The sequence below is a fragment of the Leptosomus discolor genome, chromosome 15 (genome assembly GCF_034619465.1).
Source record: "Leptosomus discolor isolate bLepDis1 chromosome 15, bLepDis1.hap2, whole genome shotgun sequence".
NCBI classification, from domain to species: domain Eukaryota; kingdom Metazoa; phylum Chordata; class Aves; order Leptosomiformes; family Leptosomidae; genus Leptosomus; species Leptosomus discolor.
The window spans coordinates 13893679-13920134 of NC_141405.1; the positions used below are offsets into that span (position 1 = coordinate 13893679).

At 57.7% G+C, this 26456-nt stretch overlaps 1 protein-coding gene, 1 long non-coding RNA gene and 1 other non-coding gene across 4 annotated transcripts; 1 reads left to right on the forward strand and 2 right to left on the reverse strand.

Moving 5' to 3' along the window:
• Positions 1–1616: 1616 nt before the first annotated feature.
• ST6GALNAC2 (ST6 N-acetylgalactosaminide alpha-2,6-sialyltransferase 2) lies at positions 1617–11202 on the forward strand. Its single transcript, XM_086473751.1, has 10 exons — positions 1617–1741; positions 7309–7401; positions 7523–7580; positions 8235–8409; positions 9193–9358; positions 9445–9583; positions 9749–9852; positions 10014–10097; positions 10694–10793; positions 11011–11202. Exons 1-10 carry the CDS (start codon positions 1617–1619, stop codon positions 11176–11178), a joined length of 1212 nt encoding a protein of 403 aa, XP_086329877.1. The 3' UTR covers positions 11179–11202.
• A 2305-nt stretch (positions 11203–13507) lies between these two features.
• Positions 13508–16987, reverse strand: LOC147414441 (uncharacterized). 2 transcript variants are annotated; one of them, XR_015183907.1, is made up of 5 exons: positions 16951–16987; positions 16090–16178; positions 14942–15110; positions 14149–14215; positions 13508–13598 (listed from the first exon to the last, which is right to left on the reverse strand). It is a non-coding gene; the product is annotated as an uncharacterized LOC147414441 (long non-coding RNA). The 2 variants fall into 2 exon arrangements; XR_015183908.1 differs by having other exon boundaries at positions 14942–15113.
• On the reverse strand, positions 16249–16323 carry LOC147414442 (small nucleolar RNA R38). The gene has a single exon (XR_015183912.1). It is a non-coding gene; the product is annotated as a small nucleolar RNA R38 (small nucleolar RNA).
• Positions 16988–26456: the final 9469 nt, after the last annotated feature.

The window sequence follows — 26456 nt, forward strand, 5'->3', positions numbered from 1 at the left end:
GACCTGCGCCCGTGTTCACACCGGGATGTCGTCACCAACGCAACCCGGGTACTTCACAGATGCCGGAATGGTGCCACCCCTGCACAGCCAAAATTCCCAGAGGACGAGGGGCCAGCAACTGGGGGATTTGCAGGAATGCAAGTAAACGGAGACTGAAGCAAACTCATACGAAATTATTTTTGCATTTATCTTCCTTTGAGCAGCAGCACCGTTGGAAACACGTCTGTGCGGGAGGAATGCAAGCGGGGGGTGGATGGATCTGGGGGGAAAAGTGTTGGGGAAAATGCAGCCGTGAATACGGCAGCCTGGGGGTGCGCGGGTGGGAGCAGGGATGGGGTTTGGCTCCGCGTTTCTGGGGCTGAATAGCAACAGCGGGTATTTGGGGCGACACGGGGTGGGTGCTCAGGGGGCTGCAGGCACAGGGCTGAGGGTTTGGCTGGAGCGGGGCTCAATGCGCTGCCGCTCCCGCTCCCCGAGTTCGGTGGCTTCCTAAAAATCCAACACCCACCCCCCCACCCCCCCGAAATCACTGCAGATCAACTGAAAACGCTTGTTTTCCTTGCCGAGTCCCTTCCCCCGCTGTCACAAACATTTTGGTATGCATACCCTTTAGTTTGCAGGGCTGTTTTCTTTGTTTAGTTGAGTTTAACCGAAGTAACGTCGAAATACTCTTTCAAAAGAGAAACCGAAGCACTTCCCTTCTACAAATGTCGAAATGCTTCATTCGAATTTCCCCAAAAAAAAACCCAAACCCGTTTTTCCTTTCCCCCAGCCCAAACCGTTTGTCAAACTGGGCACAAAGCCCTCAACCGTTTTGTTTGCTGCAAAACCACGTCGTGGGGGAGCGATCTGTTCAGGCAGAAAGCAGCCAGGCACCCGGAGGCAGCACCCCACCAGCGTCCCCCCACTTGTCCCCTTTTGCACCAGCTTTGCTCCCGCGGGTTTGCCTGCCCGCGGCACGGTGCGGGTGTGTGCGGTGGTGCCGCCGCCGGGCACCCCAGGGCCGGAGCCCGGCTTTACTTCGGAGTTTCTGACAAACCCAGACCGAAGAGCAGATGCCTCCAGCCACGCTCGGCGGTGGCTGCACCGAGGGGTCGCCGGGTGTTGGCGTGGGCTGGTTGTGAAACAGCCGGTCACGAAGGCACGTGTTTTAGCCGAACAAGAAAGTTACAGAAAGGGGGAACCTCTTTGGGAGCTGGAGGTGGGTGGGTGGGATGAAAAGGAGGCAAAAAAAAAAAAAAAAAAAAAAAAAAAAAAAAGCACATTTCCTTGCTGGTCTGAGTAAATGTTTAATCCTCAGCTCGGAGAAAAAAAGCAGCTCAAAAGTGCTTTTTTTCTCAGCAAGTCTGAACCAGTCAGCCTGGTGCCTCCTCCCTCCGGCTCACACCCTCCCTCCCACCGCTCCGGAGGAATATCCCAGCCTGCTCCAAGGTGCAACTGGGCAGCCAGGGCAGGACGGAGCCAGGCTGGAGCAGCGTCTGCACCCACCGGACCAGGAGAGGAGAGGGGCTGGGAAGTTTGCAGGGGCCCCTCGCAGTCAGCGGCGGGACGGTGGGCTCCCACCCTCCTGCCTGCCGGCTCTGCTCCAGGCTTGCTTCCCAGTTGAAGTGCCTGGGATGGGGTCCCCGCACTGGAAACGGCTCTGCCTTTTGCTCCTGGCTGGTCTAACATCCTCCCTGCTCCTCTACGGGCACTACTACGCTACGGTGGAGTCGCCCACCAGCCAGAGGATCATAGCCAGGTAAGGGGGGGGGACGGGGAAGGGGGGGTGGGAAGCAGAGATGTGCAAATCCAGCATGAGGTACCATGCGCTGGGATGGGGAGGGGGAATTGGGGTGTTGGTGGGGGCCCCTTAGTGGAGGTTCTCCCAGCTGTGCTGCTGGTTGTTGGCTGGTTTGAGAAATGGGCTTGGAGCAGGCTCTGCCCCCCCCCCCCCCCCCCCCGCCCCGAAACGTCCTGGGCACCGGGTCCTGCCCACGGCCGCTAGCCAAGCCTTAGGGTGCCCAGAGCGGGACCCCAGGGCCGTGGGGGGCTGCAGGGGTCCCCACATGAGTTCAGCCCATCCCAGCGTAAAGAAACCATTGCTGGGTCCAGTGTTCAGCCCCCGGCAGGATCAAACCCCCTTCAGCCTCCAGCCAGACCCTCTGCGAGCCCCGCATGTCCCCGCTGGGCTGATTCAGGATCGGAGCTGGGGGGGGGTTTGGCCCCTGTGGAGCTGTGCTGACCCCCCCTGCTGCAGGGGCAGGCAGAGCTGCCTGCAGCCCGCTTGGCTCCCCAGGGCGACCTCCTGCCCCACCGCTTGCAAACTCCCAAGGGCTGCAGCATTCCCCAAACTCCAGCAATTTTCACCTCCCCCTTTGTGGTCCCGTCTGCCTTCCCTGCCTCCCCCAACCTCCCCAAGCCCCTTCCCCAAGTCTCCCCGGTGCCAGGCAGGCGAGGGTGCTGGGGTCCCCCAGGGCGCCCTGGGGAGTGCTGGGGAGGGTGGCTGAGCGGGCAGGGGGTGAGGGAGCCTGCACAGCCCTTGGCCTGCAGGACCAGCCGCCCTCCTCCCCTGCGAGCAGCAGGCAGTGTACCAGGAGAGTGCTGCGGGTGGCCCTTGCCTCCACACTGGCTGCTCTTGGGTGCTTTGGTGCGACAGAGCCCCGCTGCCTGGGTGCTGCCCAGTAATGGAGGATGCTGTGGGGACGGGAGCCGGTCCTGCACGGGGTGAGCTGAGTGCAGCCAGATTTGCTCTGGGAGTTCTGGGGATGCAGCTGGCTGGGCTGCCCTGGGGGTCAGATGCTCTCTCTTCCCCAGCTGGGAGCTAGGAGCTCTCCTTGCCCCCTCCTGTCCTGCCCAGGGCAGAGATCCCCTCTCCTGCTGGGCTGGCAGAGCAGAAGTATCCCCAGCAGCCTGGGCAGAGGTTGGCTGTTTCCACCCTCGGCTGTGCTGGGTGAGCAGCATCAGCCCCACCCCGCACAGTGCTCGGGGCAGGTTGCGGCTGAAGTGTGGAGCAGCTCCTCGCAAAGAGCTTGATGGCCATGAGAGGGGAAACTGAGGCCCATGACGACAACAGGACGTGCCCAAGGACTGCACTGGAGCTGGGAATGGAAACCAGCCCTGCCCTGGTCCAGGGTCCGTGGCCCAGCCTCTGCAGGGTGCAGAGGAGACCCATGGGGTGGGAGCCGGGAGCAGGTTCCCCCCACCATGTGGCAGGCTGCAGGTCACTCAGCCACCGCCTGGCCCTGCCTGCACCTGCCCCAGCCCCGGGTGCCCCCACCACAGACCCAGCTCGGACTCCCACCCCATGAGCGGTGGGACCAAGGGTCAGCTCATCCAGCCCCAGCGAGGCGCCCAGGGCGAGGTAACGGGGAGCTGAGCTGCGCTCCAGAGCTCTCCTGGACTTTTCCTCTTGGCTTTAATCCAAGCACTAAAGATAGACCCAAACGAGCGCGAGTCCTGTTCGCTCCGATTCCCTGTGTTTACAAACACGCCGCCCCGTGATTGCCGCTTCTCCAGCCTGAACCATGCATCCAGAGGAACCGGCGACGGATGCGGGGCTGGGTCCGGAGGTGGAACCGGGATGGCTGGTGTTTCGCATGGCTGATGCACCATCAGAGCGCACGCTTCCCGCTCTGCCTGCCATCGGGGCAGAAAGGGAGGGTGGCGGGTGCTCACACGTCGGTGCAGGCAGCCGCATTTCGGCAGGGAGGTTTATGTGAGCAGTATCTCCGTGCAGACTTAGGGGGGAATGAAGGGAGTAGGGAGGAAGCTGACCCCCGGATTGATGCTGGCTCCTGCCAGCACCAACTCACCCAAAGACCAGATACCCACGGCAACGCCGAGTCCCCCTGCAGTTCAGTGCAGAGCTGGTGGCAGCAGTGAAACCACTATGGAGATGGGCAAAATGCCCCCGTTTCCTCAGAGCTGGCCACCTTGCAGTCAGCCGAATCCCTGGAGTCCCCAGGGTGCAGCCGGGCACAGCCCAGCCCCACTCCTGCCTGGCCACCTCTCTGAAATCCCGCCGGCGAGCTGCCGGAACCGCTTGTGGCTTTGTTATCGGGGCAGATGGGATGAGTGTGGAGCTTGGACCAGCCTTGCTGTGCTGCTCTGGCTCTGTGCTGGAGAAAGATCCTTTCTGGAGCTCGGCCCTTCGCAGTGGGATGGAGCAAACGCCTTCCAAGAGCGACTTCACGTTGCTGCTTCAGCTCTCTCAAATGGCTCTGCGGGGCCCTTGGAGTGTTTGCTGAAGATAAGGCCGGAGTTTATGCTTGCCACACTCGTACACAGCGTTATCTTCTGGAAAAAGGGGGTGGCCGTGGACCAGAGACGTCATATTTGTGAATGCCACGGTGGTGAGAGAGTGTACCCGGGCTTGGCTGGCGCTGGTGCCTGGGCAGCCATGGGCCACTCCTTCCCCAGAGCCCCATTGTGCATCGGCCGGGCCCGGGGCGGGTTGTCATCTTCTGAGTCAATCAAGCATCACAAGGTGCTTCACCACATCCTGGCGGGTGACGTCAAAACGTTTGGCTCCCCAATGCGCCGCTGAGCTGCCATTTGGCAGGGGGCACCCAGCCGCCCCACGCCCTTCCCGGCAGGGGTTTGGGCAGCAGCCACAGCCAGGATGGCTGCCGCGATGCTGGGGAGCTGGCTCCAGCACCCACAGCCGGGATGCGAGCGCAAGGAGGTGCTGACGTGGGGGCTGAGTTTTACCACGTCAGCACAAGTCCTGGAAGAAGCGGTGAGCAAGTGCCACGTGCTGTGCCTGGCCCCAGCTCCCAGCCTGCACCCACCTCCCTCCAGCCAGCCTGAGCACAGCGGGGTCTGAGCCCCCTGCACTGCCCTGGGCGCTCCCACAGCACCCCTGGCAGCTCAGGAAGAAGTACAGCACCCTCCTGCTGCCAGTGCCCGGGTCTTCGCCTTGTCCTGCAGGACTGGGATGAGCCGGGGAAGGGGAAGGGAAAGCTCTGTACCAAGAAACACGAGTGGGAGAGCTTGGAGGGCTGGGGAGGGGCTGGGTGGGCAGAGATGTGCAGCTGGGGCTCGTGAGCCTGACGGGGAAGGGCTGGGAAGGCAGCAGGGCCAGGAGAGCCTGGGCACGGTGTGTTTGGGGTTTGGTGATGGGCTGCGCCTCCGCGTCCAGAAAAAGGGTGAGTGGCCAAAGCAGGGGCTTTGCGTGCTGGGGGCAGGGGGTTGCTGCGGCACGGAGTTCTGTGCTTGGCAGGAGCTGGCTCTGGGGTTTGGAGCAGGGAGGTTTCTTCAGTCCCTGGTCCGTCGTCGTTCGGGTGCTGGTCGTGTCAACAAGCTCCTGCTGAGGAGGCCCATGGGCCGGGGATCTCCCGTGGCATGAGATGGAGGGAGCAAGCAGGGCTGGGGCGGCTCGCTGGGGGTGAGCTCCTTGGGGGTCCCACGGCAGGTCGCTGCCGCTGAGCCGGCTCAGCACGCAGAGCTCGCCTTGGAGCTGCTGCAAGCCTTGGGTGGGTGAGTTTTGCTTGGAGCAGGGTGTGCTGCCTGTACCTGGCAGAGATGGGCTGGGAGAGCAGCCTCCAGCGTAACCACGGGGTTTTGTACAGGCTTTGGATGGCCTTTCCCAGCCGGTGCCTTGCTGTGCGCAGACCCTGCCAGGTCCCTCCGCTCCTGCCCGCAAGCCCAGGGAGCAGGCGAGTTTGGTCAGGCTGGGCTCAGTTCGATGTTCACAACGGCAGCGCCAGAAGGGCTCCGCAGAAAGCTGCGGCTCCAGCATCTCCCTGGAATGCTCAGTCCCACCTTGGTGGACCCTCCTGGGGATTTGCCCTCCCTCCTCTCCACCAGTTTAGGTGCTCCCAGGAGGAGCCTCAGGGATAAGCTGGTGGCTGTGAGGGGAGGTGGGGGCAGCGCCGTGCCTGACCCCTCTCCCGACTCTGGGGCCAGCCCCGGTGTCAGCACTCCTGTACGCAACAAGTTGGCTCTTCGTACGTGTTTGGAGGGCAGGATGCGGCCACGGGACAGGGCTGAGCCGCGGACCTTGCCCCTGGGCTGGCGAGTGTGTGTTTGGAATGGTGGGGGCTCTGCAGGGCAGCAGCTGCCTTTTTATGGGACACAGAGGCAAGACGCACTGGTCTCATTTAAAATGCTGCCCTGCTCTGCTAGCAGTGCTGGGGACATGCCTTCGCCCTTGGCATCCCCTGCCCAGAGCTGGTGGTGCTGGGATGGTGCAAGGAGGGAGCTGGGACTAAAGCCCACTTGGCTCTGACTCCCCATCCATGCCTGGGGAGATGCTCCAGCCCCCGCTGCCAGCACCCAGGCGAGGCGCTGGGCTGTCCCCCCCCCCCCCCCCCATGTCGTGCCATAGCCCTGGGGTGGCACAGAGCAGCGTTTGGGTGGCAAACAGGTCTGGATCCACTCCCGAGCAGGGCTGTGGGTGCTGCTGGTGTCGACAGGGGCTGTGGCGGGGACGGAAACCCAACGCCTGCTGTGCTGGGCAGCGGCGCGCCGGCGGGGGCCGGGGGGGGAGGCAGAGCTCCGCTCCCCACCTGCCTCTACCTGTCCCCGGGCTCCCGAGCAGAGATCCCGTAACAAGGGGGCCCTTGTCTCCTCCACAATACCCCCCTTCTGGCCTGAGCACCTGCCGGCTGGGCTGGAGGAGGCGCCGGGGGGCTCTGAAGGGCCCTTCTGTGCGGGGATGAATGGGAGCCTGTTCCCCTCCGGTGGGCTCCCACCTCCTGCTTGCCAGGCTGCGACCCTGCCCGCCCCCGGCCCCCAGCCCCACATCTCCCCCCGGGAGACTAGGTCTGCTCTGCCTGGCCCCCCGGGGCTCAGGGCACCCTGAAATGCTCAGGGTGGGGAGCCCTCTGCCTCTGTCCCCCAGCGCTGAATGAAGGACCAGGGCACACCCCAGCTGGCCCCGTGGCAGAGCGGGGTCACCTACACCCCGAGAGCCTCCAGATCCCAGTTGCCAGTTGCTTCTCCAGTGCAGCAACTAAATGTGTCCTGCTGGTCTGCCCAGCTTGTCGAAGGCCTGTCCCCCCTGGGCTCATGGAGGGTGGGATGGTGGGAAGAGCCAGGGGGTCTCTACAGGGTCCCTTCAATGCTGCAGGCAGCGGGTTTTGGCACGTGGGGGTCCTGGAGTTGGGACCCATCAGGAGATGGTTGCCGCTTTCTGCATAAACCCGGTATTTTGCAAATCCATGGCTCTCTGCTCGCAGAAACACGTGCAGATGGGGGGGTGGGTGCAGGCAGCGGTGGAGGTGACACGGTCCTGGCCGTGGCTCTCGCAGCTAGGGGGGTGGCAGGGTGCGGCGGCTCAGTGTCACCTCCTCGGCTGAGCCCCCAACTGGCTTCTTCCCCCAGCCTGCTGCAGCCAGAGCCGCTGGTCCTGGCTCCGACGGGGACATCGCTCCGAGCCGGCGGCCGCAGAGAGACCCCTGAAGGCAGCTTAGAGAGGTAAGGGGGGAAGGTGTGCACGGTGGTCCTGGCACAAGCTGGGAGCCCCCTGCCCTCTGTGGGGTTCCCCAGTGCCCCAGTGATGAATTTTTAACTCCCCTATACATTCCCCCCTTCCCAGTGGGAAGTCCTTCAAGCCTTCCACCAAGCTGGAGGAGCCCAAGCCCAGCAGAAAGCAGGTAATTGTTAGCACGGTACGGTTAGTGTCCCCAGTGCCCCTCCTTGGTGGGTTTTGTTGGTTGAAGGTCTGTGTGGGAAGCTGAGGAGGAGCAGCATGGTCTGGAAGGGCTCTTGTGTTGTGTGTGGAGGGGCAACCTCCTCCGTCCATGCACGTGGGCCTCCCGGGCCTCCCTGCTGCGGCTGCAGCACCCCGCGGAGCAATTCCCCAATGTGGAGGCTGGAGCCAGCATCACCAGCTCCCTCCAACCCCGTGACACCTAGGCCACCAGCCCAGGCTGGAGACTTGTGAGGATGGACCCAGGCTCTGGGAGGGACCGGTCCTGGGCGCTGGGGCTGTTCCCATACGGCAAAGGCCTTTAGCAGGGTGTCCACACTAGAAGGTGCTGGATCTTTCACGGGGCTCATGCTTTCAGGTGACCCTGTAAGCCCCGGTCCCTCCAGCCCCAGTGAGCTGGGTACCAAAGGGTGTTTTGCAGCAGGACAGTGAGGCATGAGACAGTGCCCTGCCTGGGTGACCCAGCAGAGTGTGTGATGGACAAGGAACATTTCTGCCCGTGGGTTTGTCCTCTCCTTGGTGCCTGCTGAGGGGTGGAGATGTTGGAGGGAAGGTAGACCCAGGCTGGAGACTGAGCCAAGGTCCTCGTCCCCTCCAGCCCAGCACATGCCTCCGCTCGGTGACGGCCAGAGCAAAGGCAGACCCCAAGTTTGGGGAGATCTTCCGCTTCGACACCCCTGTGCTGATGTGGGACCAGCACTTCACCCCGGAGACCTGGGACAGGCTGAAGACACGACACGTCCCCTATGGCTGGCAAGGCTTGTCCCACGCAGGTACAGACCCAGCCGGGATGGGGGTGGCAGCAGATGGGGCAAGGTGGGTGACAGGAGGGTGCGGAGCAGCTCGAGGGCCCCAGGGAGCCCAGCAGAAGGGACTGAAGTCATGGGGCAGGCAGAAAAGCTCTGCAGAGGAGCCACGGACCTTGATCTCCTCCCACTCTGCCTCCTGGGGTGCGGGGTGGAGGGGACAGCTTTGCAAATGCCGCTTGCTGCATCTTGTGACATTTTCCCCGAATAAAAGCTCCAGTGTGTGCACGATTATTAACTGGGGCCGGAGGAGCTTGGACAACCCGCACCATTGTTGTGGATGGAAATTGTTTCCCTTCCTACCCCAAACCCACTCTCTGCTCTTCCCGGCAGCTGCCGGCTTCAATCCCTGGGCTGGGAAGTGCTGGGGACGGCGCGGGGGGAGTGAACCGGTGCCGCTGCAAAGAGACATTGTTGGGAGGGGACATGGGCAGCGACATCCGCAGGGCTGGAGATGTCTGGATGTGTCCCTGCGCCTTGCACGGCCTCAGGTGGCCACTGGAGCAGCCTTAGGAATGGGGAGGGGGGGGTTGGCTGCGAGAGGGTGACACCAAGCCTGGGAGAGGAGGGACTGGCTCGTGTCTCCCCACCTCACCGGCAGACCCCTCGCCTGCACCAGGATGGTGTGAGCTTTCTTGCGCGATGTGCTTTCACGTGAGCTTGCCCGTGCGGGCTCTTGCACCAAGCGTGCTCACGCGGGCTGAGGCACACCTTCTCCCTGCTGACCGGCCCCATCCTGCTCCGTTCCAGTGGTGGGCAGCACCCTCCGGCTCCTCAACGCCTCCGCCAACAGGCACCTCTTCGACAGGGACGCCTTCCCCGGGGGCTGCGTCCGCTGCGCCGTGGTGGGCAACGGCGGCATCCTCAACGGCTCGCGGCAGGGCAAGGCGATCGATGCCCACGACCTGGTCTTCAGGTGCGGAAGGGGTCCCGGGCAGGATGGGGCCATGGGTGCTGGGGAGAGGCCAGCCCTGGACACGCGTCCTGTGCTTTTTCCCGCAGGCTCAACGGCGCTGTGATCAAAGGCTTCGAGGAGGACGTCGGGACCAAGATCTCCTTCTACGGCTTCACGGTGAACACCATGAAGAACTCCCTCATTGCCTACGAGGAGTATGGCTTCACCCAGATACCCCAGGCCAAGGTGAGATCCCGAGGGCTTGTTGGGGAGCTGACCCCAAATTGTCTCTTGAGGCTGGACTTGCCCCCCAAACCTTCTCCCCATCTCAGGAGCCCTCAGTCCTCACCCCATTGGTGCTGGCAGTGCCCCAAAGCCCCCCCAAGTGCCACATCCGTGTCCCCCCTGCAGAACCTGAGGTACATCTTCATCCCCTCGGATGTCCGTGACTACGTTATGCTGAAGTCAGCCATCCAGGGCAGCCCAGTCCCCGAGGGTTCGGACAAGGGGGATGAGTAAGTACCCCCCCAAGATCCCCCCAGCACCTTTGGTGATGCACCGGAGGGAGCAGGACTTGTCTGCCCCTCACCCCCTCTCTGTCCCTGGTGGGATAAACCCCAAGTCGCTCCAGGACTCCCGTGACACGAATTCTGCCCTTCTCCTCGTCCCTCTGCAGGCCACAGAAGTATTTTGGACCAGAGGCGTCGGCAGAGAAGTTCACGCTGCTGCATCCAGATTTCTTGCAGTACCTGACAGCGAGGTGAGGATGAGGAGGTCCGCGGCTGCTGCCCAGTTCTGCTCCAGGCTGGGCTCAGACCACCTGCCTCCTGCCACTGCTCTCTCCGGTACAGACCAGTGGCTGCCCAGCATCAAAGGGCAGTCCCAGTCCTCCCCAGCCACTGGCACCACTCTGCCCTGCTCTCTGCAGACAAGGCTCTCCCCTGCCATTCCCACTCGCCGCAGCACAGCTCACACCCCCTCCTCCAACCTCCCACTTCCCAAAATAAATTCAATTTTGACCTAGACTAACAGGAGCAGAGTTAGGGCCCGGAGGGATTGTCTTCTCCTACCTTTCACGAAAGCCAGCACCTGGGTTGTGGCGATTTCGAACAGCGGAGAGGTGCCTTTTGGTGACCCGCGGCAAATGAGCTGAACCTTCGTAGCAGCCATCAGAGAACCCACACCAGCCCCCCCCCCCCGCCCCCCCGCATTCCACTCGGTGCTCCTGCCTTACCGGGCACTGGCATCACTGGTGGGGACTGGATGGGTGCTGGGTGCTGCCGGGTCTGGCGCTGGGGGTCGCGGTGCCATGGCAGCCATGAGCCCCCCCGCCCCGACCTGCCGTGTCTCTGGCAGGTTCCTGCAGTCGGAGCTGCTGAACACGCAGTACGGCTCGCTCTACATGCCCAGCACCGGCGCCCTCATGCTCCTCACCGCGCTCCACACCTGCGACCAGGTAAGAGGCCGCGGGGCCACCTTCCTTCTGGGGGCAAGGGCATCCCCCGCTTTGGCTGCTGGGGGCTTGTGAACAGCTGCTGGAAGGCTCCTGGTGGGGACCGGCGTGTCCTGGTGGCTGTCCTACGCCGCCTGCCCCTGGAGGGGGGTGGTGGGGGTGCTGCACGGGTCACCCGAGGTGGATTCTTGAGCTTGTCTTTTGTCCGTCTGTCCCACAGGTCAGTGCCTACGGGTTCATCACCACCAACTACGAGCAGTTCTCAGACCACTACTACGAGCTGGAGAAGAAACCGCTGGTGTTTTACGCCAACCACGACATGATGCTGGAGGCGGCGCTGTGGAGGAGCCTGCACCGGGCAGGGATCATGACCCTCTACCAGCGGTGAGGCCAGGCGGGCGGCCACGGGGGCAAGTCCAAGGACTCCTGTGGCTCTTCTCCTCTTTCCCGAAGGCCACCTTCTCCCTCCTGAGGGCTTTTCCCAGCTGGCCAGCCCGCCCAGGGAGCAGACCCGCCGCACTCCAGCTGGCAGCGGTGTGGTGGTAAGGGGCAAGCCGAAGCTGGGAGAGAAATATTGCATTTCCTCGGGGATCTCCGGCAATGTTTCGTGGCTCGTTGTGATTGAACGTGGCCTTTGGAGCACCAAGGAGCACCACGGCACGTGGCTGTGACCTCCCAGCCCCACAAACGCAGCTGGGGGGCAGCAGTGGCCCCTGTGAAGCACGCGAGGGGCTGGGCGATGCTGGAAGAGGACGCTGGAGATGTGTACATCTGGAAGCCTCTGGCTGGAAAACGCCCTTCACCTTGCCATCCCACTCTGGCTCCACTGCTCGGCACCGTGGTGGGACCACACCAGGCACGACGAATCCCTGGCGTGGAGAATAGCTCATCCAGCTAACAGGAAGGTGGTGTGTTTGGAGAACACCTCCCCCCAAGACTGCAGAAAGCCCGGACTCCAGCCAGCTCTAGGTTGCCATGAGCTGCTTTCCAGAAGAACCTGGTTGCCTCCATGATCAGCTGGAAAGGGAGCGGCTGGGCCACGCTCTCCTGTGACAGATGCACAGTGTGCCCTGGCGTTTTCCCCTTCTCTAGGTCATGGTGCCATCAACCAAGGGTCTTAAAAAGCCATCAGCCAAGAGCAGGGGTACTGCAGCTCAGCGGGGACGTCAGAAACGTGGCTGGCCTTGGAGCACCCTGGAGACGAGAGCTGGCTACGGGTCTGCTGGGTTTGTTCCCTTGCACGGGCACCACGTGGTGTCTCCAGTGCTTTGAGAAGGCAGCCCCGTGCCAGGTGGGTGAGGGAACCTGCCAGCTCACCGTGGGGTGAGTCTAAGTGAGAGTGACTCTTTGAAAACGAGGGAGGCGAAGGGCTTGAACCCTTCAGCCACCCCGTGTCAGCCAGCGCCGCTGCGGAAGGGCCACCGGGGAGGCTGCTCCAGCGGCGGTGCCGGAGGGTTGGTACGGCATGGCAGTGAGCGGCGGCATCTGGGACACGTCCCCGCTCTGTGCAATCATATAAATGTTGAATGATCGTTTTCTTTTCTGCCCTTTCTGTTGTTCTCATGAACTCGGTGGGGACGAGCCCTCCTCCCTCCCGCAGATGAGCTGTAGCACATCGTGGAGCGAGCCTTCGACCGGGGAAGGGCCCCAGAGGCAGGGATGGGAATGGCAGCGGGGTTCAGCCGTGACCTGGGCTGGCAGGGAGGCTCTGCTGGCTCGCTGGGAGCAGCTCTGAGCATGGCCGTTTTCCACTTGGGATGCTTTTGCTGTATGTCAGCTGGGGAGGAACGATTTAACTGCAGAGATGGCGAGAGATATCGTGGCCCTGAGCCAGGGAACCTCAAAACCCCCTCCAGCTCCCAGCAGGCTGCTTTCAGCCAGTTCAAATGAGCATTGCAGGTTAGTCTATACGCCCGTTTCAGATGTAATCTCTAGCTTGGAGCCCATCCTGTGTTCCCAGGTCTCAAATTTGCCTTTGTTTGCATCAGAGCCACCTTGCAATGGTACCGAGGCAGCCTGTCAGGCCTGTTTTCTTCATTCACAAGCACTCAGCAAAACCTTTCATGACAAGAACGAGCCCGATTCTCACATCACCTGACCAAGACAGCACCAAAACCTCCTCAAACCAGCTCTGGCCAAGCCTGAGCACAGCCCATGCTTTGAACAGGGCAGTCGGCAGCGCCTTGACACAGAGCAGAAAGAACAGGTTTTAAAAACCAAGCGCTTGTCGCAGGGCAGCATGGTGCCAGGAATGCCATCCAGCTCACGGGCAGAGCTGTCTGTGCACATCAGGAACGACTACGCACGCCCTCCTCCCTCATCTCACAAAGGGAGGCTTTCTAGCTAAGGGTGCAGCCTAGCCCTGGAGTGAAACTCACTCCATCTTACCAGACAAGGAAGCTGCCGGCTGTACTACTGCCTCTCACTTCTCCCTCACCTTTGAGCTTCCGAGCAGACCACAAGAACCATTTCTGTGACCAGTCCTGGCTTAGCCACAAGTAGTTTTGTCCCACTGGTACCAGGAATTGCTTTTCTTCAACTTTCAGCGGCTGCAGGCACTGAAGTCTTTAGGGAGGAGCAGGTTTTGCTATGAAGGGTAAGCTCACAACCGCTTGAATTTCAGAAAGCTTTTTAACCCCAAATCCCACCTACCTGCTCAGAACCATTGCTGTTCAAGTACATAACCTTTATAAAAATAACCAAACAAAACCCAACTTCAGCTCCCAGGATTTTCCATCTCTTATTTTATTCTGGAACAGAAGACAGCAGGGAACCACTTTATCCTCCAGCCAGCTGTCAGATCAGGTCCTAGTGGAAAAAAAGACAGTGTCAGAGGAAAGCAACTGTCAGCTGACAAGTTCCTGATTTGCACGATTTAACCGAGAGTAGAGGTCTCAGGAGTCAAAAACTTGCTCCCCCCAAGCCACTGGCACTAGTACCCCAAATCCTCCTTGGCTTTACTGGGAAGGTACCCGTGATGGGGCGGCAGCAAGCACCCAGCGGCGAGGCGGAGCCTGCCGTTAGGCACAGGCGGCCATTTCACACCGTATCCAGACCCACTCCAGAACAATCTTCCTTCTGCTGCTTCTGGAGTCAGGAGACACCACAAAGCAACGCTGGAATTGGTTTCCTGAAAATGTTTCTTCTGAACCGATTCCTGCCCCTCTCTATTCTCAAAGGACTGAGCAGCTTTTACTTCTCCCATTTATCATCGGGCTGCCTCTTCGCTTTTTGCCCCTCGCTCCTCGGAAGCCACGGGCTCTTCCCAGTGCCTGGCCGTAGGTGGAACACAGCTGCACTGACAGAGCAACCGGCCTGCTGCCTTGTAGTGCCATTCCCTCCCCTCCTGCATACCAACCTTGGTTTCTTAAGTCCACTCTCGTCAAGTTTGCCGGTTCAGGCTGTCAGTGAAGGTTATTGATCTTCTGCAAACAAATACAAATTCTGTTAAATAAAGCGTGAAATTATTTAGAATGCAGCTGTCAGCGACCTAGAGACAAAGTGCTGTTACAGCGTGTGTGTTCAGTGACTGTGTATCAGGTGAGATAAAAACGCAATTAACTGCCCTTCCACTGTGCCTCACTGTTTGGATAAGCAACTTAAAAGCTCTCCACAGATCTAAACTGTGCTATGACAACAGCAGCCAGGGCTCACAGTCCCTGTACCGTGCCTGGGCTCTGGTGAGCTGGCTGCTGAGCAGCCTGGGGGGTATGGGACAGCGCTTGGGCTGCAGCCGCACACCCCAAGGGCAGGAGGAAAGGGCAGAGGCGCTGCTTTTGCCCTACTGGTGCCACTGGTGTCGTCTCAGTCTTTGCAAGGGGCAGGAGACCCGCTAACGGGAAGTACATAAGCCTCAGTGGACAGCTGTTTCTGCCTCACAGCCAAGTTGTCAGACAGGGATAACAGCACATCACGGGCTCAGTTTCCCTCCTGCCCGTGGCTGTATGAACTCCGCGAGTTCTACAAAATTACACGCAGCAAAGACGCCCTGATGCCGACGGCCGGTGTTCTTCCTGCTGACTAGATTTTCCCCGGTTACGTGGTCAAACAGTAGGTATTTTGCTCAGCAGACGAGTCACGCTGCCTACGGATCTGATACACAGTTAATAAATTAAAAACGAGCAACATGCAACACCGAAGCATTCTCTTACCAGCCTGAAGCCCAACTCAGCAGCTGCCCTCTTGCCAGAGCTGTCTTTGGGCAACAGCACAGCCCCAGGATGCTGCAGGCCGATTTCCTCCTCAATACAAGTTGCGCTGAACACTGTTAGCGACAGCACTTCGCGTAGAGTTTTTCCTCCGCTCATTTCTTCGCCGCCCCTGCTGAACAAAACAGCACTGGGTCACAGAGCAAGAATTAAAGACAGGAAGTTTTCTCTTCAGACGCAGGCAATTTTGGTCTCACAAACTTAAGCAGAGCAGAAACCTGTCCCTTGGAGACAAAGGAACATGTTTGCCAGTGAGTTGTCTCACTCAGAGACAAGAAACTTTGGGAGGTGGATGCTATTTAAATCCTTGCTTAGCAAAAAACCCCAACAGCTCTGAGACTTGTGTGGTTTAGACCCTTTTTAGCTGTTTCAAGCAGACATCCCCCTCCTCGTCATACAGAAACACCTTAACCCAACTCCCTCCCTGCACACAAGAACAATCTGTTCATCCAGGATGTAAACTGTCTACAGGTTTATCTTGAGAAATGCATTCCAGCAGACTGAAGAGAGACACATCCCTTCTGGGGAAGGATTCCTCAGGGTGTGTCCTTTCTAGGATGACCCTTTGCTGTGCATGAACTGCACCTCCCCACCCCCAGCAACCTGATGCAAGTCTGAAACCGTCCCAGTGCACCTGCAGGCAGGCGAACGAGACCAATTATTCTTTCACTAGGTCTATTTCTGTGACAAATACAGTTATGAGATGAGCTGTGTCAAGTGTCCCCATAATGGACTGTCATCCAATCCCTCCTACTTCTGATCCCTTCTACTCTTGCTCATCTTTGACCACGCTGACAAGCAGGTGGTCTGCTGGGCACCACCTGCAGTTAAATTTCCATTCATTCTGTGCTGCCTTTCAACTCCTGCTCGGTGGCAGCAAAGGGCTGCCCACTCAGGTGGCCACTGCAACAAAGCTGCAGCCTTGATTGGCTTAATTACATTAATCAAGCCATTGGGCTTTTCTCTCTCCTCCCAGTAGCCCCAGGGGCACAGAAGGATATCATCTGACACAGCAGAATGAGTCTTTACTTCCACAGTTCAGCAAGAGGCGAAAACTAGACCACGGTAAGAGAGATGCTGGTGTTTCTCACCATCGTGCAGGTTTACTGTCAGTCCAGCGAAGGAATCGGGTCCCCAGCCAGGTGAGTGTTTCCACCCTTGCTTGACACCATGCTGTGCCCTGAACCAGAGGAAGGGGACAGTTAATCCACGTAACAGACCATTCTTTTTTTACCTTTGTGCACTTAACGCTGAGCCTCAGAGAGGTGCTTCCACAGAGGAAAGATGGATTTCAGACAGGGATAACTTTATCATCACTAGCTCAGCTTCCAGAGCGGCCAAACCTGTACCGTGCACCCACCCCAAGGGCTCAAGCCTCTTCTTGACTCCGTCTTTAACACCGCGGCCTGAGCGTTGCCATCAGGGCAGCATCGGGGCTTGTCTCCGAGCACGCTGCGAGCAGGGCTGAGCCCTCGCTGCCCATCGAACTCGGCCGAGTGCCGGCGCAGAGGGGGCTCCGGAGCGGGCCGGACCCACCCGGGGCGGCTGCTGCCCGGGCGAGGGGCACGCTCAGGCCGCGGTATCGAACACCCTCCCGCAGGCGCTGCTGGGGAAGAATCGGTCCAAGCGCAGCCAAAATCTGTGAGCCCAGCACCGCCCGGGCCAGGCCGTGCAGCAGGAGCATCCCCCGCACGGCGACAGCCGGAGCCCCGTGCAGACGGCGAGCAGGAGCCGCGGGGCCCAGGGCAGCCGGCAGCGCCTCCCTCCCCCCGCCATGGCGGGGTGGGGGCCACCATTCCGTCCCCGCAGGCGCGCATCGAGGCCTCGCCACCCCCCCCCATAGGAAGCCTCGGCGGTTCGCTGGAGTCCCCCGCTCCCCCTCGCGCTGTCCCCGAGCCCCTCGGGACAGCCGTGCCTGCGGATGGCTGGCGATAGCGCGCGTCCCTACTCACCACCGAGCCGCCATGTTTAGCCGGAGCGGCGGGGGAGAGAGAGGGGGGCGGGCTGCGCGCGCCCGCTGAGGCTGACGGGAGGCGCGGGGGCCGATGGGAACTGTAGTCCCGTCCCGCCGCGGCCTGTCCCGCCGGGCCCGACCAGCCCCTCCGTGCTCCCCCCCCCCCTGCTCCGGGCCCTCCTTCCGTACGGCCGGGGGCACCCTGCCCTCGGGGCCGGCCCCCGGGAGCGAGGGGGGAGGACGAGGTGGGACCGTGCGGGGGCCAGGGCTCCTGTGGCAGGAGCTGCCTGGCTCCGTCCCGTGTCTGCTGGGGTAGAGAAAGGAGAGGAGGATGGACGGAGGCGGGTGTCGTGTCGCGCTAGGGTGAGGACTGACTCTTCCAGAGGCCCCTTCTGCAGCTGGGGCCTCGGCCGAGGGCTCAGCAGGCGGTGCGGGGATGGGGTCAGCCTGGGGGATGGCGGCGTGTGAGCTCCGGGCTCGGCACGCCGAGCTTTGGCGGCATGGTGCTGCTCGTTAACGGCGTGTGCTCGTTAACGGCGTGTGCCCGGTTTGCTAGGGAAACACGCTGGTTGAACTTAGCACGCTAAATGCTTCCGAAGGCCGAACAAGGCTTAGCTCGTGTAGGAAGGGGCACACTGCAAAAAAGGCTAATTAGCTGGAGATTGGGGGTTAGTCAGAGGTTAGTTAGTAAACGTATGTGCCATGCTTCGAATATGTGATGCTTCCAGTGTGCACTGTGTTCCTCGCTGTTAAGACCTGCCATGAAATCTATAGGATCCTGTTTAGCTTATGAACAATAACAAAGCTTAAACAGAATCAAGGGGAGGAAAAATTGGAGTAGCTGAGAGCCACTTTTTGCCCCAAAGCTTTATCCGCCCTTGTGGTGAAAAGCTCCAGTGACTGAAAATGGAAAGCAGACAAACTCGAGACTGAAAGCGGAGAAGTCTGAGTACAGATAAAAGTCCTGTATTTAACCAGTGTCACCCTAAAATACCTGAGAGAAGTGGGGGATCCGCAGTCCCTTGGGGCGTTTGAATTGAAGATGTGCTCGTGGAAAGCTGCCCGGTTCCTCACAGCGACAGCGGGAGTACGCTTCCTGCGTCGGCGTTGTACGGCGTGGCCAGCGCTGTGGTCTGACCTGGCTGCTGAGCCTGAAAACAGCACCTCGTGTTACCCCGAACAGCTGAGTCCCCTGAGCTGGAGGGAAGCGCTGCCGCGGAGCTCAGTGTCCCTCTGCTCCTGGATTCCCTCCGACGGCGGGGACATGGCTCCGTGCTGCTCCCTGCACCAGCCGGCCCTGCGCTCCGGGAGGCCCCTCTCCAGGCAAGGCAGATGAGTTCCCAGGGAAAGGCAGCATGACTTCACGGTTATTTTTAGCTCGTGGATCCTCCTGGCCTTGTTCCTGGTTTAGAACCTGATTTTTTTATTTTTTTTTCCCCCAAGAGCATAGATTTAACCCAACTGGTGAGTCCTTTGCCTTCCAGAATGGCCCATGTTGTTTCTTAAAACTCTCTCCTAAAAAGTCAGCAGGCTGCAAGAGGCACTTTTTGTTTTTTTTTGTTTTTTTTTTTAGTGGTGCAAGGCGGCTGTAAAGAGATGCCAACGTGCTATTAAAAATAAGCCGCTTGCAACCTAAGTGGCTGACTGAGGTCTTCCCCAGCCCTCTGTGGCCTCTGCTAGCCGCAGAAAGCCCAGCAGCTGCCGCGGTGGGTTGGGCGGGAGCCTGGAGGCAGCAGCCTGCAGCAAGTCCCATCCTCTGGCATGAGGATGTGAGAGAGCTTCAGCACCTTCCTGCCCCGCAGGAGCCTGTGGCACGAGTGTTTGGCCTGGTGGGAAGGCAGACGACGATACAGAGCGGCGGTGATTATCACAGCCTTCGTTGCTGCGGCCTTTGCTCCGTGAAGATGCGGCTGGCAATCTGCCTGATGACTTTTAGCTTTCCAAATAAATAAAATACATAACCCCCCACAACTACAATTAGCCCTCTAAGTCCCCAAGGGACATCAGTTTTTTTATAAAATGAAACAACTGAAATTGCTCGTTGTGCAGGGTTCAGATCCTGGAAGGAGAGAAGACATAGGCTTGGGTGTACTGAGGGATTTGTCACCATCTTGATTTTTGGGCTGAAGCTGCTCAGACCATGGACTGAACTGCTTGTGGCTAGAAATGGATACGTTCTGCCAGGTGCTGAGTAATGAAGTGGCTCAAAAAAAAAGTCTCGGTAGAAAGGCGTAAGCTAAGTGTGCAGAAGATTGGCTATAATTATTCACGGTTGCTGTTCATAGGCAGTGCTTCCAAGTGTATTCTAGAGGCAGAACAAAGACTGGATGAAGAGAGATGGTCGTCGCCTCGCCCATGCCCACGCTCTCCCAAATCTCTGCAACTTCGCCTGTGTGGGACTCAATGAAGTCTTCTCAGCTCTTCCCTTTAGAGGGCGTCCATGTCACACGCAGCTTCGGTGTGTGACCATCACCCGGGAGCTGCAGTACAAGGCAAAGCCTCCCAGAGGTCAGCAGAACATGGTGGCTCTTCTGAAGAGTCTGTGAACCTTCCTAGGGACGTGAAGGAAGTTACAGACTGGTCTGAACGGTTCTGTTTGAACCTAGCCTCCTTCCTCAGGCAGTTGCAATGCGATCCCAAAGCCAATTTGGGTAGATTTCCTGTGGACAATCTCCATCAGTTATGGATTTTCTTGCTCCAGTCTTTGAAAGCTTGAGCAAGTAAGGAAAGCTATTAAAAGGGCACGGAGATCTTCTACATGTGAATGTTTTGGGGCTGCTCTCAACTTCCTAGCAGAGGATCTGGAGGGGTTTACTTCTTCCTGCTAGTCGTATGCTATGTTAAGTACCCATCTTTCTGGTTTCTCAAGGCACTTCAGTATCTGTCTGGCAAAGCCACAGCATTATCCCCTACAAAGAGATCTGAGCTCAGCTGTGGGGTATTTGGGTATCCCTAGAGCAGATAACAGGAGGACAGAATATGTGACACAGAAGGGAAAGGTGGAAAGACAAACAGAAATCAATGGCAGAACCTCTCCAACTTCAGCTGAGCTTTGATCCCACGCTTAAATTGAAGGACAAGATCCCCTCCCAATTTCCCACCCATTTCCCCTCTTGGCTGCCTGTGAGTCCCTCCAGGGAGAAACTCTCCATATTTACTGACAGCAACTCGATTTCCTCTTGATTTCCCCCTCTGCCTCTCCTGGTCCCACCCTGCAGACAAGGCTCCCGGAGAAACAAAGCATCTGATCATTCAGAGGTGCCCCGCTGTGGTTATCATCCCCTACATATGGCTGGGGGAAGCAACCAGGATATTTCAACACATTCAAAAGCTAATCCCCCATTGCTAACCGCGTCTGGAAGGCACCAGCCCCCTGCATGGCTTGAGTGTGCGAGGCATGAGGAGCTGCCGAGGTGCAGGGGGCAGCTCGGTTGCAGCTTGTCTCTGTTCCATACGCTGTGTGCACAGGAGTGCACAAAGAACAGTCCCTTGGGGTATGGGTGGAGACTGCTTGCTGGTATTTCAGGTGCCAGACTTTTGAGAGAAAAGATCTGTAGTGTTAAAAAAAAAAGCCTGCCATGAGGTCCCAGATCCTGGTGTCTGCTGCTTCAAATCAGTCCCAAGAGATACCAGAAAGGCTCTCTGGAGCTCGGTAGCAGACGAGCAACATCTTCCCACGCAGGACAAGGCACGCTGCAAACAAAACGTCCTTCCCTTCTCCCAGCAGCAAAGCCCTTAAGCCTCCCTTTAATGTTAAATACACGCTTAAACCCATTCCTCCTCAGCGTGTCCTGTGTGCTTACGGAGAATTTTAGCAGGTTCAGAAATGTTCTGCTGTAACTGGGGCCTATCTAAAGGCTGAACCTTGTACACCCACAAGAGCTTTATCTTTATGGAGTACCTGCGCAGCGAAGGGATGGCTTTCCTGGGAGCATGGTAGTATCTGGGGGCAGGGCTATGATATAGATTCCTGCGGGTGGAGAACAGAAAACATTCTCCTCCCGATGGTGCTGAACAGCAAAGGAAATGGCAACTTCAGCCACTCGGCTGTTCCTCCCGCTGCTTCCCCCCTTCCTCGACTGAGTTTTGGGCACAGTGCAACAAACCCAGCCATAAGGTACCGTCTTCAAGTGCAACAGGGAATGGAGCTTGAGGAGATCGTGTCAGGGGAATGGAGACAAGCTGATCGACTGACTGGATCGCTTCAGGTCCGATGTCCCAGCTAGGCAAAGTGACCATCTTGTCAGAGCTAGCCAGCTCGCATTCACGGCTTCGCTCCTTGGAGGAGCCGTTCGGAAGGGAGAGCACACAAGGAACGGTTCCGATTGCAGTGCATGCACGGATAAATCCTGGGGCCGGCCATATGCACTTGTTGAACAGTAGCAGTAGGAATCCAGCTTCTTCATGGATGAATATGTTTAATTAAAATATATATCCTCAGAGCGTACTCGGAGGCGGCAGATGTGTACAGCTACACAAATGCACTCAAAGACAGCAGGAAAAACCTAGCGCTGTAAAGCTAGTGAAACCAGGAGTAAGATTTCTATCACAGAAGGTTTGTAAGCCCAAACTAGATAAGCAGTTACCAGGAATGGAGAGTTGACCTTGCTTTGGGCAAAGAGATGGATCTTCTATTTCCTGTGTCGGCCTGAGAGATTAAAGACGTGCTAAGCAGAAAGGGAGTGAGTTGGTATAAAAATATCTAGGCAATATTGTATGAGGAACTTCTCAGGTCTCTTTTATGGCAAACAGTATTTCTGTTTGCTTGGATTACTCGGCCAACCAGCCGTTGATTCTGTCAGCCCAATCTGCACTGTCATATAAGCAATATTTCATCTATCAAGCTTAGATACAAGGAATATGCTAGGCACGCACGGAGCAAACAAGCATATTCTTGCAAGTGATTAGCATAAGCTGCACTGAGGTGAAGCGGTTGTGTCAGAGCACAATGCGAATCGTCAACATTTCTTCCCACTGAAGACTGGAAATGGAGAATTGCAAATGCCATGTCTCTGGCTCACCTCTTGCTTCCCATCGTTTATATCAGAGGAAGGAGATAATTCTTTTGAGGTACTTTTGAGAACAGCATCTCTGCTACTTTCATTGCTTAGTGGGAAAGAACACGTTTAAATGACGAAAGGCCACATTATTTCAGGACCTGTTAGGTCATTTTTCTTGCCCTTATGCCGGGAAAGCAGGTCAAATCCCTCATTTGACCAAGTCCAAAGTGGTAGACTGAGGTCTCACGAGAGGGCAGTTGGTTAAAAGCCGCAGTTGTTCCTCCTGCTGTCTGTAAGAAGATGTGTTGAGGGCAGCCTCTGGGTGACATCTCCTTGAAGCAGCCCTGCTGCAGGGCATCAGACCAAGGGCCATCCAGACTACTGTAGTTTTTCCAAGAGATGTCCAAAATAGATGCCTAGGAAAGTGCAAGTGCAGGGTGATTAACTATGGTACGTCTCCCAGTACCTTCCCAGCCACCAACCGTTCGAGGGGTGCAAACTTCGAGAGCCAGATGTCAGTTCAGTGCCTCCACTAACGGGTTTTCTCTGGAATGGAGATCTCGGTAATTTTCTTTTCCATGAACTTGCCCAGTCCCCCTGCGAACCTGTAACAGCCGCTCCCTCCCGTGGGGAGGACTTGCACAGGTCAGCCCGTGCTGCGAGAGGGGTTTTTGTTTGTTCTGTGTCTGGCTCCTGTTAGTTTATTTGATGGCCCCGAGTTCTTGTACACAAAGAGACCATGAATGCCTTTTCCTACCCACCCTGCCTGTGCAGGCAGAACTTATGGATCCACTTATCCTACCCTTCTCTTCAGGCTCCTAAGCCTGATCTCTTCAAAGAGTGAGGGTAGCATTGTTTTAAACCACTAGTTTCCTACAGAATGTGATCTATCCACTTGCAGATGGCTTTTATGGTCTCTAAAGCCTCCCGTGGATTAGCCCACAGTTGACTGTATAAACATTCTCTATATCCCACATCCTGCTTCCACAGCATGTCTCGTACTCCCTTCTCTGTCCTTTCCTTCAGTCCAAACATCCTGCAAAAAGCCTCCAGGTCTCCCCAACAGCCTTCCTCACTCCCTTTCCCCACCCCCCCCCAGCCTCTGCCAGGTTACAAATAAAATTCGATCAGCCCAACACAGCCCCTAAAATTTTTGGAGACCTGCCCGTGAGGGAGAGACTCACGTGCCTTTCTGATTTAACTACCAACACATGTACTGCTGCTTTGCTGTTGACCTGGTGCTTCTGCTGTTGCATAAAGGTCGGTCTGTCTTCAGCCGTCTCTCCCGCTGCACATTTCAAGTGCTCTCCTTTCTCCCCCCTGAGCTGTCATCTCAAGCAGCCTTGCTGCTGAAGGAGGTGGGCGGGAGAACTCGCGCCGTGGGAGATGGCTGATCTTCCGTAGCACTTGTGCTCAGGGGTGGGAGAACTCAGCCACGGCAGCATCCTCCTCCATCTCTCCTCGCCGTGTCAAGGGGAGAAAGCCCCACCACAGCTGCTGGGCACGTATGTGCGCACCAGCACTGGCGTGCGAGCTCTGTGGCTTGGGGAGTGCTGCTGGGGGGGGGGGGTTGAGGGTGGTGGGAGCTGGACATACACCCCTTTAGCAAACCAGGGGCTGCACTTGCTGGCACTCCTCCTGCCCAGACACCCAGCAGAGCCGGAGGAGGAGGGGGAGCTGTGGCAGCTCAGGGTAACCCCCTTCCCCAGCAGCTGGAGGGGGCATGACTGAGGCTTGGGGGGGGGCGTGAGGGTTCCTTCTGCCAGACCAGCTGCAGGGCAGGCAAACTGAGGCAGGGGTAACCAGGACAGTGTGGGTGGTACTGTCTCAAACCACAACACCTGATTTACCAGAAGTGGTGTGTGAAGTGCTGCTGACTTGGAGCAGCTGGCAAAAAAAATGAAAACACACCCCCCCCCCCCCCCCCCCATCATTATTTAAACGGTAAAAAGGTCTCTGTAAATGTTTAAAACAACAACATGGTTGGGAGGGGAAGGAGGAAAGACAAACAAGTTTGCTGTTTCAGCTTCACAGAAACAGATCTTAATTTTTGGCAGGGTTTTATTCATCCAGAGGATCCAGCTGCTAACGTGCTTTGGGAGCCTCCAAATTCATAACCGCTTCCCTAACGTCTTCCTCCAGGAGGCTGCAGTTTGGCACAGGCGCCACCTTTGATGTCTGCGTTTGGCCAGCACCTCGTGCCGTAGGATCGCTCTTCATGGCCAGGGCATCTATGCGAGGAGTCAGGGGCTGGGAGTGCTCCCAACAATGTTTTTCTTTCCCAGACCTAAGGTTCGTGGTGGTCAAAGCTCAGCAGGAGCCAGGGAGCTCGAAGGAGCAAGGTGCTGCGGGCTGGCTGACTGCTGGGGTACCTTGCTTGCATGTGAGCGGGGCAGGAATTGGGAGCCCCTGTTTCCCCTGAGCACCTCTTTCAGGAGATGGGGGCACCAGTTCCCAGCCCACTGCCCCTCCTTCCTCATCGGCTTCGGTAGCACTACCGGCACCTGGTGCATTACCACAGCAGAAACCCTGTGTAATTCCTGCTTTAAATATGCAGCTGGCAACACGACTTTAGCTAATTCAGCTTTTTGCTGTTTGAGAGCTGGAGCTGTATCCTGGTTTGGCTCCAGGCTGAGAGGGACTTGATCTGAAGCCCTGGGTATTGCAGGCTGCTGGAGACTGGTGGCTGTTCTCCAGCCTCCGTATGGATCTGAAGCTCTGGGTCCCAGATCCCAAGCCCCGGAGCATCTGCCTGGGAGCAGGACCATCATCTGTGTGGGATCTTAGGGGAAGGGGGGCATCCTTCTCAGCACGGGGGAGACTTTGGGCTGGGAAAATGAGGGTGCACCCGTAAGAAGGATGTATGTGAACAAGGTCCCTGGGGAGTAGCAGAGGACTGTACCTGCCTGAGGCCCCAGCTGGCCGCCAGCCCCCAGTTGGGGCTAAATTCTGCCCAGTCCCACCTGCTCTGCTGCGGCCCAACCAGGGAAAGGGCTTGTGCTCCTGCCTAGTCTACTCCTTGCCCTGGTCGCCTTCTGGCCCAATCCTGCTCAGCCCCACGCCGAGCTGTGGGGTATGTATCACCTCAGCACCCCTAGCTGGGTAGCCACTTTCTGCTGTGAGTTGCTTTGGATGGTGTGTGCGACCTGTATCACTACAGAAATGTGCTCTGATCTGCTGTATTTGCTCTACAGTCTCTAGAATTTTGTTCCTGCTTCTGCTGGTCAGTCTGGCAAATGGTACTGAGCTCTGATCTGAAGATGCTGTTTCCAGAGAAGCTCAAATACCTGTTGGGTGGCTTAAGATGCTGCTGCTGACTTGTGTGTGGCCACACCTCTGTGCAGATACAGGAGGGAAGATGGATGTAGTTGTTCCTCTTGCAGCTAGTCCCATCCTGGCTGTTGCTGGAGTGACCTGGTCCAAAGCAGAAGGACTTTGCTCAGCTGGGCTGGCTTAGCTCTTGAGCAGGGCTGCTTCTGTTGCCTGCGGCTTCATGCAATTTGGTGGGGGAAAATTCTGATACTGCTTTCAACCAAAGCCTGAAAAGTGATGTGAGGGACTGCCTGTGTGCTGTCCTGCCTCTCTGAAGTCCTGTTCCCATCAATTCAGTAACTACCCACAGACAGCACCGGGAAAAGCTGTTGCTGGGATCTCCTTTGCTTTTCTAACTTCAGCCAGCTCCTGTGCGGAACCTACACTGAGATAAAAGAGACTGACACTGTGTGAAACCTTCCTCCTCTTCAGCAGATGGTGTTTGTGACGGTGGACTTTGCTTGTGTTGTTATAACAGAACGCCCTGGTCTAGCCAAGAAGTGGAAGGAGAAGCCGCAGTCTAGTCTTGCTGAGACTGGCTTGCTATGTAAACCTGGCCTGAGAGCCTGGATCACAAAGGAACTCTTGCTTTTTCAAGGATCAGACTTTTTGGCCATCTTCACCTTACAAACTGAAGTGCTGTCATAACTTGCCTGCAGCCCGTAGCTCTAGTCGCTCTGCAGCATTCACGGCGATCTCCCAGGACTCGCAGTGACTGAGGATGTGGTGCGTGTTGCAACGTGAACTTCATGTTACCTTCACAGAAAACCTAAATGCATCTTAACTGGGGTTAACCTGGTGTCACCGCCTTAGGCTTTAGCAGGTCGGTGCTACATCTGGCCTAGTTGTGAACTGTACGTGCTTCATGCCTAAAAATCCTCACGGTTGGTGAAACAGTGCCCTTACATGAGTGAACCACTGAGATGGTGTGAGTTACTGGCTGGTACTGCTGCTGGCTGAGCCTGTTCCAGCACGTCCTGCTAAAATGATGCACTGGGAAGGTGAACCTGAACCTCCATCAGGCCCATTGCTTTCAGACTGCTGAGCCCTAACTGCAATAGGTGCTTTCAAGATAAATCTCAGTCTCAGTCGGGGTGAACAAGAAAAAGCATAGTGCCTTGCTATTGTCCTTCTGGATCATGGCTGAGGGTGGAACCTCGTTACCTACAAAAAAACCAGATGTCAGCTGATA